At 38.8% G+C, this 15,482-nt stretch overlaps 1 protein-coding gene and 2 non-coding genes across 4 annotated transcripts in view; 1 reads left to right on the top strand and 2 right to left on the bottom strand.

The window, feature by feature from the left end:
• Nucleotides 1-1,441: 1,441 nt before the first annotated feature.
• On the bottom strand, nt 1,442-1,514 carry trnaf-gaa (transfer RNA phenylalanine (anticodon GAA)). Its single transcript has one exon. It is a non-coding gene; the product is annotated as a tRNA-Phe (tRNA).
• A 476-nt stretch (nt 1,515-1,990) lies between these two features.
• trnaf-gaa (transfer RNA phenylalanine (anticodon GAA)) lies at nt 1,991-2,063 on the bottom strand. Its single transcript has one exon. It is a non-coding gene; the product is annotated as a tRNA-Phe (tRNA).
• A 178-nt stretch (nt 2,064-2,241) lies between these two features.
• Nucleotides 2,242-15,482, top strand: part of LOC114653490 (nephronophthisis 3) — an 838,883-nt gene continuing 825,642 nt past the window's right edge. The window contains exons 1-2 of one of the 2 annotated variants that reach the window (XM_028803845.2): nt 2,242-2,456; nt 4,429-4,813. In XM_028803845.2, coding sequence (XP_028659678.2) covers nt 4,490-4,813 — 324 coding nt within the window. In that variant the 5' untranslated portion in view covers nt 2,242-2,456; nt 4,429-4,489. Of the gene's footprint in view, nt 2,457-4,063; nt 4,219-4,428; nt 4,814-15,482 lie in introns of those variants that run through there. The other variant, XM_051928813.1, reaches the window with a different exon arrangement.

The raw sequence follows: 15,482 nt of genomic DNA, 5'->3' as shown, positions 1-15,482 counted from the left end.
GATAGAGAAGTAGAGTACATAGAAATCAGTTTTTAAGTCTCCGAAGAGTCTGATGATATGGTCAGATGGCCAGAGAAAACAGAAAAAAACTCCAGTTAAGTTGAAAAAAATATGCAGAGGTTTCAAAGCAAAAGACCACCCAGATCCCCACTTATGATTATTATTTTTTCAGACTTCACCTGCAATGGGTCTCGTGGGAAGGTGGTATATCCATTTCCTTTCAAACATCACGAGCAGCTAGACTCAAATGGTAGCTACGCAGAGAACCACCACAAAAGAACTGAAAAAGAAAACAGAGAAAAGTAAAGACTAATAATGATTGCAAATTCATTGAAGAGTATATAAATCTGTCCATGTCTACTTTGTTAAGAGTCGAACTAAAATGTAACTATGACAAAGCAAAATGTAAAACGTGGCCTTTTAATATTCTACAAAACGATTCACAATGTTAGCCTGTCACATCTCTCTCAGTATATTATTCCAGATTTTTGGTGTATAACAGCAAAAGGCTGCCTCGCTACTTTTTTTTAAGCTTGGCTCTTGGAATAATAAGCAGTGCTTCTTGTACTAGAAAATGTAGGGGGACAGGCACTCTAAAATTCAGGAAGGAGCCAGATTATTTAAGGCTTTATATACCATTAGTAGTATTTTAAAGTGAAAAATGTAATTGCACTAAAACTGATCAGATGTGCTGAGATTTTTTTTCCGTTTAAGATTCTTACTACTGCATTCTGAACCAACTGCAACCAATTGATGTCTCTCTTATGTAGTCCATTTAAGAGTACATTACAGAAATCTAGTCTACGTAAAAACAAAACTGCGAATTCATTCCTCAGCATCTTACAATGTTATTGGAGTTCTAACCTTTTGCGATGTTCCTTAGATTGAGAAATGCAGTCCTAGTAATCTAGATAATATGAGATTTAAAATTTAGGTCAGAGTTCATGGTCGCACACAAAAATTCTTTACTTCTTCCTTGAGTTTTAATGCAAAGGGACCAAGTTTAATTCTAATACCCTCATTATTTCCATTTTTACAAATGACAAAGATATTTATTTATTTTCCTGAATATCTGACTCTTGTTTTACGAGTCTAAAGTCAGGTGCATATTCGCAGCTAATTTTTCAAACAACTTGATAGAACATGACAAGAAATGCATTGTTTCCCACTGATCAGAGCTGGAACGTTTGTTGAAAAATCAGCTTTATGCCCATATTTCATGTAGTATTCTGGCATTTCACTGTATTTTTATTTATGTATTTATTTTGTGCGAAATATTACTCTATAGTTGGGAACTGTAGTAGTTTTTATTTATTGTGATAAGAGATGAGGAAGGAATTGGTGGTGAAGCACAACTTTCTCACTTGATTTGTTATATATATTCAACACAAAACTTTCTTTTGACATCTTCTGACATAGCCGTCGTTCATGTTTAAAACACTGCCGAAACCCGGGATCGAACCAGGGACCTTTAGATCTTCAGTCTAACGCTCTCCCAACTGAGCTATTTCGGCAATGGATCAATTGAGCCTCTCCCCAAAAAGGAATATAGAATTACGACGTATTTATTAGTTAAATATTTTATTCTCACATCTGATTCGAAATGTAGCACTATATCAAATTGCCCCCTGATTGAAAATAATGATTTTAATTCATTTTCCGGAGGTTTTTATTAAAGTACAATATCAGATAAATGATTGACTTTATTATTGTTTATCTGTTTTTTTATTTTAGTCTTCACTGTATGTTGTCTACAGTTTCTTTTGTTGACTGTATTGTTGTGTTTCCACCTGACTTGAAGACTGGTTTTAAAAAGTTGATGCATACTCTGTAAGCACAAAAAAATAGATAATCACGTCTAGACAACCAATTTAATCAAACGGAAATGTCCTCAAAGTATAGCCGCTTCTTGTACGTTTCATGGAACGTTTTATCTATTTTTAATATACAAATATAAAATGTCAATACATACCATTTGCATAAAGCTAGCTGCCGAAACCCGGGATCGAACCAGGGACCTTTAGATCTTCAGTCTAACGCTCTCCCAACTGAGCTATTTCGGCATTAAATAAAAAATGACCATAGTTTAAATTCACAGAATAATTAAACAAATAATTTTTTACACTAGATTTCAGTGATTCAGATATATATTTAAAAGCGTGTGCTTTACAAGTTTACGTGCGGCTTACGAACTGTGAATGTCCCACTTCGGATGCCGTAATGACGAGACATCTCTGTTACCGAGGTAGCAGTAAGCTTCGCTAAAGGGTGCTGGTGGAGTTCATGTTGTTTTTACGCTACTTCTGAAGTTTGTTTTGGTGTGCGTAATAACACTTATAATGTATCAGGAGCAAACTGTCCAACTCATCGATAGTAGAAAAATACAAAAGGAAATAACTAGAAAAAGTTCTTCCTGTTAATCGACGAAACCAGTCTTGCAACTTCATCACTTGGATGTAAGTTTTCAGTTCTTTGTTTTTTCTTTTTTTAACTTCATTTATTTTAAACTAGTGTGTGCTACAGCGTAAAAATACACGCCTTTTGTTCAGTGTAGGTGTTTATTTTTTAGCCAACGTTGTATTTATTTGTATCGGTAGAAGGAAGTATAGCGGAAAATTTCTTAACTTGTAGGTGTCCAATTCCATTACTAGAAGGCCGCCGTTTTTAATCTCTGCTTACAATGGCTTTAATTAACACTTTAGAAGAACGTCTTGTCTAAATTCGATTTAGAAGGCATTGCACAGAAATACAAAAAGGCTTACAATGTCAGCATCTGTAAGGAAAGAGGAGACTGGTAAGATGTTGCGAGAGGTCCATGATATTCAAAGGCAAAAGCAGCAGTAATAACAAGGCTCTTGTCTTGACCACTTATTTTATTCTGGGACGTAGTACTAATCAGAGGCGAGGACAATGTAGCTGTTTTAGAGACCCTAAAAAATGCTTTAAAAAATATCTGGCTGCGCTATTTATGACGTACTTAACCAAAAGTATTTGAAGTACGTCTCTTCATTGGTAACATTTCACTTTTTACATATTATTCAGCTTCAGTGCACATTATGTAAGTAGTTCATAGAAACCAGACGTAAGGTTACGGTAATTTAACAGAATGCATTTTGTAGGTGCTTGTATGTAACTGGTCCCTTTAAGGCACCTTTAACAATAATAACACCTGGAGGTGGACTTTTAACATGTTTTAGTTCATTTTAAACATTTTCCAAGCTAAAATATTGTATAGATTTATGGCATTGAATTTAATACTTTTGTCAACAGCTTTTGAAATTATTAGAGAAAACACAGAATAAATATTCCAGTTTCATTTGAAGGGCAGCCTGAGGCCGTGAAGAAGAGCTTCGTATACTTACAACCCCATTGCTGCTGTACCTATTCAGTAACAGAACTGGATAGCCCAGGGTTGAACTCTTTGTCTTCAATGTGAATTATTTGCAGTGTCCACATTTTGTTTTTCATTAAGACTCGTTCAGATTTTTAAGTATAGATTTGTTTCATAGAATTAAAAAATGCACTTTGTGTTTACTCTAACAACTAACTACTACATTGTAAGGATTGCAGACTCACGTTTCCGAGAGTACATTTTCACTGAGGATGCTGTATAAAATGAAAAGAAAGATAACTGTTACTCGACAAGTTGTACAAAGCAAGCAAACAGATAATTCTTACCACACCAACTGAAAAGCCAACCTGTATAATCTGTATCTGGCAACATTTTGACACACTTCTTAGCATTATTTTAAAGCATTTCTCATGTTTATATAGTAAGCCTTTTATTATTTTTTCTTTTTTAACCCAGCTCTTGAGCTAATTTTCTGTTATTGCAAATTTACTGTTAATTTTCTTCCTCTTGAAATGGTTATTTATGGTGCACTATTTATTGTAACATGTGTTTCTTTCAATAAAGTGTAGCCTATTGTTTTGGAGAGCATTTAAGAATATCTTATGCAATAATTGTAATAGTTTAATTTATTCCCTTTATCAGCTTCTTCCAGTTCTTTTGGTTAGGGAGTAGGAACCTAATCCTGTAACAATAAAAAAGGGATGGAACCCACCTTGGATCATGCATAAGTCCACTTCTGTACTTGCCTGTACAACTATAGATTTATGTGGAATTAGAATGTTTAAGCAACAGTCAGCCTTGATTGCCTGTCTTTGGGCTATTGAAGAAGCAAGAGATGAAAATTCACTTGATCATTAATAGAACAGGTAAACTGTGAAGTTTTATAAACATTACAGAATCAGCTTTTTAGCCCCAGATACAATTCAGTAGTGTGTAATACTAAGTTAAAAGAGGCTCCTGTGCAGTCATCTGTGTCTTAAAGGGAAAGGAAGCAACAGGAAAGACGTACACCTCTTTTCACCAAACAAAAATTGGCAATCAAAAATTACATATTGGTTTCTTTGTTTTTATAACAGATGCTTCAGCTGTGGATCATGAGATTGCCAATGAAAATTATGTTCAAGTAGAACTGTCAAAATGGGTACTGCTTCTTCCCTGGTAAACCCTGGGGAGGTAATTGAAGATGCTTATGGTGGTGGTGGTGGTGAAGCCTGTGAAATTCCTGTGGAGGTGAAGCCAAAAGCCCGTCTTTTGCACAGCTCTTTTCGCCGTGGCCCACGGGTCATTGGAGCCAGCTTCAAATCAACTGCCTCTGTTGATCTAGAGTATGCTGTTGAGTATGAAAAGTTAAAGAAAGAGTATGAGATCTTCAGAGTTAGTAAAAACAATGAAATTGCTTCAATGCAGAAGAAAGAAGCCAAGCTGGACAAGGAGAATAAAAGACTACGTGCAGAGCTTCAGGTAATTTGCTCATTGAAAACATTTTAACTTCAAATATGAAATATTCTAAGATTAGATTCTTCAGCACATGAACCATGCAGAGTCACATTTTGCTGTGAATGCACATTTTTCTATTACCAAAATAACAGCATAGAGTCTATTTAAAATTATATATAAAAGGTTTACTTTTTCTTCAGGCCTTTTTAATGTGCATTTAATGCAGTTTCTTTGTTCATAGTTAAGTAAAGCACACAAGGCACAACTTTAGTACAGAGGAAGGATAAAACTAGAAGATTTGGCTTATACATTGGCTTCCTTCCTGTACCTGCTTCAAATTCCTATGTGTCATTTGGAGTGGGCTACCAACTTATCATGTACCACAATGAAGAAATCTCCCACTTATATCCATTCTTTTTGGCTCTGTTTCTTTTACTCTTTCTTCCTCCTGTTAGTGAACTTTCACACAACCTATCCCAACTATATACTCAACAAACCTCTAGTGTAAGGTTTCTGTGTTTCTCTTTCAATCTCCTACACTTCCCAATGTTGAAACTTTGATCATCTGTTAATTTTCTTGGAACCATCTTGACACAAGTAAAAGTTTTTTGTTATAATAATATGACATAATCTAAAGATGAATGTCTTTTCATCAGCAGTTTCTTGAATGGATAGTCATTGATCATTTTAATTTTTTAGTCCATTTTGCAACAATTTTATTGTTGTGTGATATTGATGGGTCGTCCTGAATTTGGATAATATTTAACTGGGCATCTTGGAAATGTTTTTTTTCCACTGGTAAATAACAGTATTACTCAAGCAGTACTTGGCAAAGACAGTCCTAAACCTTTGGAGGATTTCTGTTTGACATTTACTATTTAGAGCATAAAGCTTGATGCATGCACATTACTTCTCTTTTCTGTCCATGGGTTTCTGTTTGTTTATATTATGAAGAAAAAAAGAGACATCTATCTTCTCAGCACTGGTATAAGGTATGGAGAATAAAACTTGTTCAAATGCGAGGGTAATATTTCTCTTTTTTTAATCACCTTAGCACAGTTCACTACCTCTATATCACTGTCTTTGTAAATGACAGCATCTTAGAACCTTTGGATAATACTTTGTATATATAGTATATACAAAGTAAATGTGAATTACTGAATGCAGATAGATTTTGAAAATATGAACAACATTTGTGGTTACTTTAATTGTCTTAGGCTTAATAAAGTATTCATGAAGTAAAGTTTCCAGTTTAACTAAGAAAGAGATCTTTAATGATGACTAGTGTACACTTAGTTGACTGGTTTCATTGTGACTTGCATCTCATTGTTCAACTAGGGGGCTTCGCCCCCTGCTCGCTTCGCTCGCCAACCCCCGTGTTTGGTTAATTGGATATACAATTTTACATGTTTTTTTTTGGAATTGTTTCAATTTCATTATTTTGACTTTTACTTTAAAGCTTCATTAAAAATACTTTTTGGAGACACATTGTGACAACGCAACATATAAGTGCCCATGAGTGAATATTGTTTCTGTTTCTGTAATAAATAATCCGAGTTTTTCTGTTTGTCCCTGTTATTTATTGATTGTCATAGCAAAAGTTATTCTCACGGTAAACTGTAAACATTTTACTATGAATGGCATATCACGATCTCCTTTGGTGTGTAAGGTTACTCGCAGAATATATACATCACCTTTCTTTTTGCCTGTTAAAATGTGCATCGCTTCTCCGAGATCATCAAAATACACCCGACCGAATTGTGTACTCTTGGAAATTTAACTTGTCGTTCCTTTAACTGTTGTGGGACCACAGATTCTCATAGCATATAGTCCATTATTGTGTAAATCCACGTTTTGTCCATTGAATGATGCGAATGCGAAAAGACTTTGTTGTCTACTCTTTTTTTCAGACCTCAATTTGTCCTGGTATTTTTTCAATTACACCTGGTTCTGATGATTAATCACCTTTTGTTTGCGGTAATGCAATCGTTTCTATCTTTTCTTTGATACTGTAGTGACTGACATGATAAAGTGTCACAAAAGTTTTACCTGAACAATCGCCGACTTCCTAACCCCAAACACAACTTTCTAGCACCCTCTCCAACGCCCCCCCTTACCGCATGAAATCAATACCCCGCTATCAGTCCTCCGTGCTGTACTCCGCCTTCCCTCAATCGGACCTAACAGTCACTTAAAACCAAAAAGCCCTCAACCTGGGTGGGACGCTACAATACTTTCGAATTTTACTGCTTTCATATTCTGTACCTTTGTCTGCATGTGTATCGCGCCATCGTTTGTTTGAGCCTTTCGAATTCCACTGCTTTCATAATCTCTTATCTGCCTTTTTTTCTCTCCAATGCCTTTGGGTCTCTATTCTCCGTATTGTCCTTATACACTTTCTATGCGCTGAGAGCACATGATTTGTGTGTACTATGTGCTTTTACACGATTGATTTTTTTTTGATCGGTGTGCTCTTATATATTCCGTACTATCTTTGTGGACCTTTGCGGACCCCGTAGTGTCTTAACCCGTGCCTGCTTTGCTTCCGCAGTTTCAGACGCGCGTTGTAGGCGCCTGCGTTCATTGATCTTATCCAGGTGGGCTCGTGTGTGTATCGTTGAGCTGTATTGTGTTTGAATTTGGTGTACAGCGGTTTGTACAATCCCAAGCAGCACATTATTCCTAACTTCACTCCGCAGTAGTGCCACTCGCAATATGGCGGTTGTTTTATTTGCTATTTCCGTTAGTTGAGCTGTACGCGCCTGCGCAGTACGTCTCATGGTCCCATCGCTGTGTACCTGCGTCCGTGCCATCCGGTTTACCATTCTCGGTTAGTAATATGGATGAGCTGTCATTTGACAGCTGGTTAAAAATAAAGGCTCTGAATTGCTTTTTAACAGGAAAAGAAACAATTGTTATAAATTCTAACAAGAGACAGATCCAGCAGTTCAAACTTCATTGGAACCTCGGGTCACGACCATAATTTGTTCCAAAACTCTGGTCATGACCCGAAGTAATTTCCCCAATAGGATTGTATGTTAATACAATTAATCTGATCCAGACCATACGAGCTGTATGTACAGTTAGGTCCATAAATATTTGGACAGAGACAACTTTTTTCTAATTTTGGTTCTGTACATTACCACAATGAATTTTAAATGAAACAACTCAGATGCAGTTGAAGTGCAGACTTTCAGCTTTAATTCAGTGGGGTGAACAAAACGATTGCATAAAAATGTGAGGCAACTAAAGCATTTTTTTAACACAATCCCTTCATTTCAGGGGCTCAAAAGTAATTGGACAAATTAAATAAATGTACATTGGTTTGGGGGAAAAAGGAATATCTTATGCCCGTACAGTCCTCCAATTATTTATCCATGTCAAAATCATAATTTCATGGGATATTTGACATGCAGGCCATGATTTCTTAAAGCATATTCCTCCTTTCAACTTTGCTGAACGCACCCCTAGAAGACACGGTTGCTCCTCTGAAAGCCTCACTTAAACGGTGATATAATGGGAAAGAAATAGGTTTTTTTTTTTTTTTTTAACCTCCTTGTTGCTCAATTAGCTGCTAGCTTGCTGCTGCTGCTGTGCCGCGTGATGTACAACTTGTGCAGTGCTTCAAACATTTGAAAGCCATACAGTAGCTGTCCTTTTGTCTTATTGCCTTGTCTCTCTTCTCCCCCAGACATCCTCTGCTTTATTCTTTATGCTTTATCATGCTGTTTACTAAGAAAGTTTGTTTCTTGAAAGCCCTGAATGAATCTGCAACTGTGTGACCCAAGCCTGACAAGATAGATATATATATATACACACATGCTAGGGGACTCCGCCCCCTGCTCACTTCGCTCGCCAACCCCAGTGTTTGGTTAATTGGATATACAATTTTAAAAGCTTTTTTTTTTTCTTTGGAATTGTTTCAGTTTCATTATTTGCACTTTTACTTTAAAGCTTCATTAAAAACAATATTTGGAATTACCTTTTCTTCAAGATTGCATTGAATTTTGATTCCGTTTTTGGTGACACATTGTGACAATGCAACTTATAACTGCCCGTGAGTGAATATTGTTTCTGTTTCTCTAATAAATAATCCGACTTTCTAATGTTTGTCCCTGTGATTTGTTAATTGTCATAGCAAAAGCTATTCTCATGGTAAACTGTAAACATTTTAATACGAATGGCATATCACGATCTCCTTTGGTGTCTAATGTTATTTGCGGAATATATACATCACCTTTCTTGTCGCTTGTTAAAATTTACATCACTTCTCCATGATCATAAATATAAACCTGACTGAATTGTGTATTCTTTGAAATTAAACTTGTTGTTGCTTTAACTGGTGTGGGACCACAGATTCTCATAGCGTATGGTCCATTATTGTGTAAACCAACGTTTTGTGCATTGAATGATGTGAAGGCGAAAACACTTTGTTTTCCACTCTTTGCCTTTTATTTCTGACCTCGATTTGTCCTGCTATTTTTTCAATTACACCTGTTTCTGATGATTAATTACCTTTGTTTGTGCTAATGCGATCTTTACTATCTTTTTTTTTTTGATACTGTAGTGACTGACGTAATAAGGTGTCACAAAAGTTTTACTTGAAGAATCGCCGACTTCGTAACCCCCAAACACAACTTTCTAGCACCCTCTCCAACCCCTCCTCCCCCGGGTCTCGACTCCCCCATCCCTTACTGCATCAATGAATACCCCGCTATCAGTCTTCCGCGCTGTACTCTGCCCTCCCTCAATCAGACCTAACAGTCACTTAAAACAAAAAAGACTTCAACTTGGCTGGGACGCTACAATACTTTCGAATTTTACTACTTTCATATTCTGTACCTTTCTCTGCATGTGTATCGTGCCATCATTTGTTTGAGCTTTTCGAATTACACTGCTTTCATAATCTCTTATCTGCCTTTTTTTCTCTCCAACGCTTTTGGGTCTCTTTTCTCCGCGCTGCTCTTTCTTCTTTGCTTGGTCGTTGACATTTCATCTAGAACGTATTGTCCTTATACGCTTTATATGTGCTGAGAGCACAGGATCTGTGTGTGCTATGTGCCTTTACACGACTGAGTGTTTTGCTGGCCATGCTCTTATTTGTAAGTAGGGTGTGTCTTGCAAGAATCTCATGTTCCACGTCCCCGCAAGACGGCCCTGGGACAATCTCTTCGCACCAAGTCTCATGTTTACAGTCCCTGCGAGACGCTGTGTGGCCAGTCTCTTTTATCTCGCAGGTCTTTTAAGTGTCTTCCGAGAAATTCCGAGAAGATCACGTCTCGTTGCCCTGCTTTTCCTTTCCAGGATTTTGTTTATAATATATATATAATATATACACACACAATATATGTACTAGCTGCATATGGTCTGTGGGACAAAAAAAAAATCTGAAGACTCCCTAGAAGTTTTACTATACAGTAATCCCTCCTCCATCGCGGGGGTTGCGTTCCAGAACCCCCCGCGAAAGGTGAAAATCCGCGAAGTAGAAACCATATGTTTATATGGTTATTTTTATATTGTCATGCTTGGGTCACAGATTTGCACAGAAACACAGGAAGTTTATTCAAACACTGCAAACAAACATTTGTCTCTTTTTCAAAAGTTTAAACTCTGCTCCATGACAAGACAGAGATGACAGTTCCGTCTCACAATTAAAAGAATGCAAACATATCTTCCTCTTCAAAGGAGTGCGCGTCAGGAGCAGATGATGTCAGAGAGAGAGAGAGAAAAGCAAACAAATCAATAGGGCTGTTTGGCTTTTAAGTATGCGAAGCACCACTGCACAAAGCTGTTGAAGGCGGCAGCTCACACCCCCTCCGTCAGGAGCAGAGAAAGAGAGAGAGAGACAGAGACAGAGAAAAACAAACAAGCAAAAATCAATACGTGCCCTTCGTTCTTTTAAGTATGTGACGCACAGTGCAGCATGTCGCTTCACGAATCAGCTGCACAGAAGGGAGCAACGTGAAGATAATCTTTCAGCATTTTTAGACGAGTGTCCGTATCGTCTAGGTGTGTGAACAGCCCCCTTGCTCAATCCCCCTACGTCAGGATTAGAGAATGTCAGAGCAAGAGAGACAGAGAGAAAAGTAAGTAGGGTAGCTTCTCAGCCATCTGCCAATAGCGTCCCTTGTATGAAATCAACTGGGCAAACCAACTGAGGAAGCATGTGCCAGAAATTAAAAGACCCATTGTCCGCAGAAATCCGCGAACCAGCAAAAAATCCGCGATATATATTTAAACATGCTTACATATAAAATCCGCGATAGAGTGAAACCGCGAAAGGCGAAGCGCGATATAGCGAGGGATTACTGTATTCATGAACTTAGAGAGGCGTCAGCTAACTCTTAAGAATTACACAGTGCAGAGGACATGGACCCACCTGTGCTTGCTTCCCCACTGGCTTTCGTAAGAAGACACTGGCGATACCATATCTTAGCCATATCACTGTCATATGAGTCCTATTAATCTTTGTCTTGAGAAACTACCTCCAGATAGACAATGTTTTTAGTGACAACTTCAAGCCTTGGCCTCCTTTGCTGATGGTATTTCACTTGAACAATGTTGTTGTTACATGGTGGTGTTTGCAGCACACAGTTCTTTCATAGTGAGAAGTGAGGTGCATGCAAGTGCTGAAAAAATGTAAAAGTGTATGCATGTGCCATCTAGAGGCTGTGGTTGAGTGTGAGCAGAGCGGACTGCTCCATACACACAGAGGTCTTTCATTTATATATGTCTAGGGTGGTCAAAAAAAAAAGAAAACCTAACAAATTCATGTTCTCCATAAAGCTAGTTTTATTCTTTATCATATTTATAACTAGGGGGAACTGCCCCCTGCTCGCTTCGCTCGCCAACCCCTGTGTTTGGTTTACCGTATATACAATACAATTTATTTTTTGTATAGCCCAAAATCACACAAGAAGTGCCGCAATGGGCTTTAACAGGCCCTGCCTCTTGACAGCCCCCCAGCCTTGACCCTCTAAGAAGACCAGAAAAACTCCCAAAAAAACCCTTGTAGGAAAAAAATGGAAGAAACCTAGGGAAAGGCAGTTCAAAGGGAGACCCCTTTCCAGGTAGGTTGGGCGTGCAGTGGGTGTCCAAAAGAAGGGGGTCAATACAATGCAGTATAATACATAGAACAGAATAAATCCTCAATACAGTATAAAAATAAAAATTCTAGAAGTATGGAGTAGAATTTCACATTAGATAATATCACATCACATAATATGATTTGGATTCATTTTAAGTCCTGGAGACCTCATTCATCAAGCTGCCTCCCCCATTTTGCCATTCCATATCTGAAACAACGCTAATCCGATGAAAGGACCCCTCATTTCCCACGTCCCCATTCATCAGGGATGACTTTACCTTAGGCAGGCAATCTACAATTTAAAGAGATTATTTTCGTGTAAATTGTTACATATACATTATTTTCACTTTTACTTTAAAAACTTTTGTAAAAACAATACTTGTTTCTTTATTTCCTGCCCAGTGCGTGTTTACATCTCTTTCTTCCCAGACATATACAGTAATCCCTCGCTATATCGTGCTTCGCCTTTCGCGGCTTCACTCCATCGCGGATTTTATATGTAAGCATATTTAAATATATATCGCGGATTTTTCGCTGCTTCGCGGGTTTCTGCGGACAATGGGTCTTTTAATTTCTGGTACATGCTTCCTCAGTTGGTTTGCCCAGTTGATTTCATACAAGGGACGCTATTGGCAGATGGCTGAGAAGCTACCCAGCTTACATTTCTCTTTCTCTTGCGCTGACTTTCTCTGATCCTGACGTAGGGGGATTGAGCAGGGGGGCTGTTCCCACACCTAGACGATACGGACGCTAGTCTAAAAATGCTGAAAGATTATCTTCACGTTGCTATCATTTGTGCAGCTGCTTCCTGAAACGACATGCTGCACCGTGCTTCGCATACTGAAAAGCTCGAAGGGCACGTATTGATTTTTGCTTGCTTGTTTTTCTCTGTCTCTCTCTCTCTTTCTGTACTCTTGACGGAGGGGGTGTGAGCTGCCGCCTTCAACAGCTTTGTGCCGCGGTGCTTCGCATACTTAAAAGCCAAACAGCCCTATTGATTTTCCTCTGCCTTTATGACAGTCTCTGCTCCTGACTCCTTTGAAGAGGAAGATATGTTTGCATTCTTTTAATTGTGAGACGGAACTGTCATCTCTGTCTTGTCATGGAGCACAGTTTAAACTTTTGAAAAAGAGACAAATGTTTGTTTGCAGTGTTTGAATAACGTTCCTGTCTCTCTACAACCTCCTGTGTTTCTGCGCAAATCTGTGACCCAAGCATGACAATATAAAAATAACCATATAAACATATGGTTTCTACTTCGCGGATTTTCTTATTTCGCGGGTGGCTCTGGAACGCAACCCCTGCAATGGAGGAGGGATTACTGTAATACTGCTCATGTTGTGAAGGGTGTTGCGGCTGAATGTACGCTAAGGATATTCCTTTGGATCATTTGCTGTCTTTTTGCTGCTTGCTAGCTGCCTCTTCTGCCTGTCGCATGTCGTTGTTTTTAGAGCTCAGAGCACATGATGCTTGCCTGCCAAAAGCAATCCAACAACTGCTAGCTTAGAGGTCTGTTGACTTGTTTTAAATGATGGCTCACTGCCTGGTCTCATGTGACATTGTAAAAGCAATACCTGTCTTTTATTTCTGGCCGCGGGCGTGGCTGAATTCTTTCTTGCAGGATGTTTAATGCTGCACGCGTTATGAGGGGGTGGGGCGGGGGGAGCTGCTGTCGCGCTGCTCTTCGATCTTTTTAAAGCCTGTACAGACGCTGTCCTTTTTGCTACGGCTCTGGGACAATCTCTTGGCACCAAATCTCATGTTTATGGTCCCCGCGAGACGCACCGTGGCAAGTCTCGCGGGTCTTTTAAATGTCTTTCGAGATTATCACGTATCGTAGCCTTGCATTTGCTTTCCATTCCAGGATTTTCTCTTATATATAGATAAACATGCAAAATTTTAATTAAATTAAATAACATTTACAGATCTTCTCCTTTTGTCAGTTTTTATGTCATCTGAACCATATTAATGGATTCATCTTCAATTGATCTAAAAGAAAATTTGAGTCATCAGACCTGGCTATTTTCTTCTTTTTTACCATGGGTCCACTTCTGACAGTCACATGCACATTGTAGGCCCTTTTGACAGTGGACAGGGGGCAGCATAGATTCTCTGACTGGTCTGCAGCCTCTTATGCAGCAAGCTGCAATACACTCTGTGCTATATCACCTTTCTGTCATATCTAGCAATTTGTGCTACAGTAACTCTTCTGTGGGATCAAACCAGATGGGCTAGCCTTTGCTCTCCACATGCACTAGTGAATCTTGGTAGCCCATAATTCTGTTGCCGGTTTACTGGTTGTCCTTCTTGGACCACTTTTGGTAGGTATTAACCACTGCATGCTGGGAACACTTAACAAGACCTGCTGTTTTGTCTTGACCAGTTTTCCCGTTTCCAATACATCACCTTTAAGTACTGACTGTTCACTTGCTTCCTGACAAATCTCACCCCTTGACAGATGCCATTGTAATGAAATAGTATTGTAATTAAATGACTGAAATGCAATGATATAGTATTGTAATGTAATACAGTAATCCCTCCTCCATCGCGGGGGTTGCGTTCCAGACCCCCCCGCGAAAGGTGAAAATCCGCGAAGTAGAAACCATATGTTTATATGGTTATTTTTATATTGTCATGCTTGGGTCACAGATTTGCACAGAAACACAGGAGGATGTAGAGAGACAGGAACGTTATTCAAACACTGCAAACAAACATTTGTCTCTTTTTCAAAAGTTTAAACTGTGCTCCAGGACAAGACAGAGATGACAGTTCTGTCTCACAATTAAAAGAATGCAAACATATCTTCCTCTTCAAAGGAGTGCGCCTCAGGAGCAGAGACTGTCATAAAGACAGAGGAAAGCAAACAAATCAATAGGGCCGTTTGGCTTTTAAGTATGCGAAGCACAGTGGCACAAAGCAGTTACAATGAAGGCAGCAGCTCACACCCCCTCCGTCAGGAGCAGAGAGAGAGACAGAGAATAACAAACAATCAAAAATCAATACGTGCCCTTCGAGCTTTTAAGTATGTGAAGCACCGTGCAGCATGTCGCTTCACGAAGCAGATGCACAGAAGGTAGCAACGTGAAGATAATCTTTCAGCATTTTTAGATGAGCGTCTGTATCGTCTAAGTGTGCGAACAGCCCCCCTGCTCAATCCCCCTACGTCAGGATCAGAGAAAGTCAGCGCAAGAGAGAGAGAAAAGTAAGTTGGGTAGCTTCTCAGCCATCTGCCAATAGCGTCCCTTGTATGAAATCAACTGGGCAAACCAACTGAGGAAACATGTACCAGAAATTAAAAGACCCATTGTCCGCAGAAATCCGCGAACCAGCAAAAAATCCGCAATATATATTTAAATATGCTTACATATAAAATCCGCGATAGAGTGAAGCCGCGAAAGGCGAAGCGCGATATAGCGAGGGATTACTGTAGTATCAGAAATAGTAAAGGGGAATTAAAAGATACAGTGAAATAGCGGATGCCCTAAACTTACATTTTTTTGAGGTGTTTACAACTGAGCAAGTGGATAACCTCTCCAGAGGTAACTGGGACTACTAAGGATGTAGTAAGGGACTTGGAAATTGTAGAGGGAGAAGTGCTGCTTAGGT

This window comes from Erpetoichthys calabaricus, chromosome 6 (genome assembly GCF_900747795.2).
Source record: "Erpetoichthys calabaricus chromosome 6, fErpCal1.3, whole genome shotgun sequence".
NCBI lineage: Eukaryota > Metazoa > Chordata > Cladistia > Polypteriformes > Polypteridae > Erpetoichthys > Erpetoichthys calabaricus.
The sequence above is the reverse complement of the archived record's forward strand: the minus strand, read 5'-3'. Positions and strand labels throughout refer to the sequence as shown.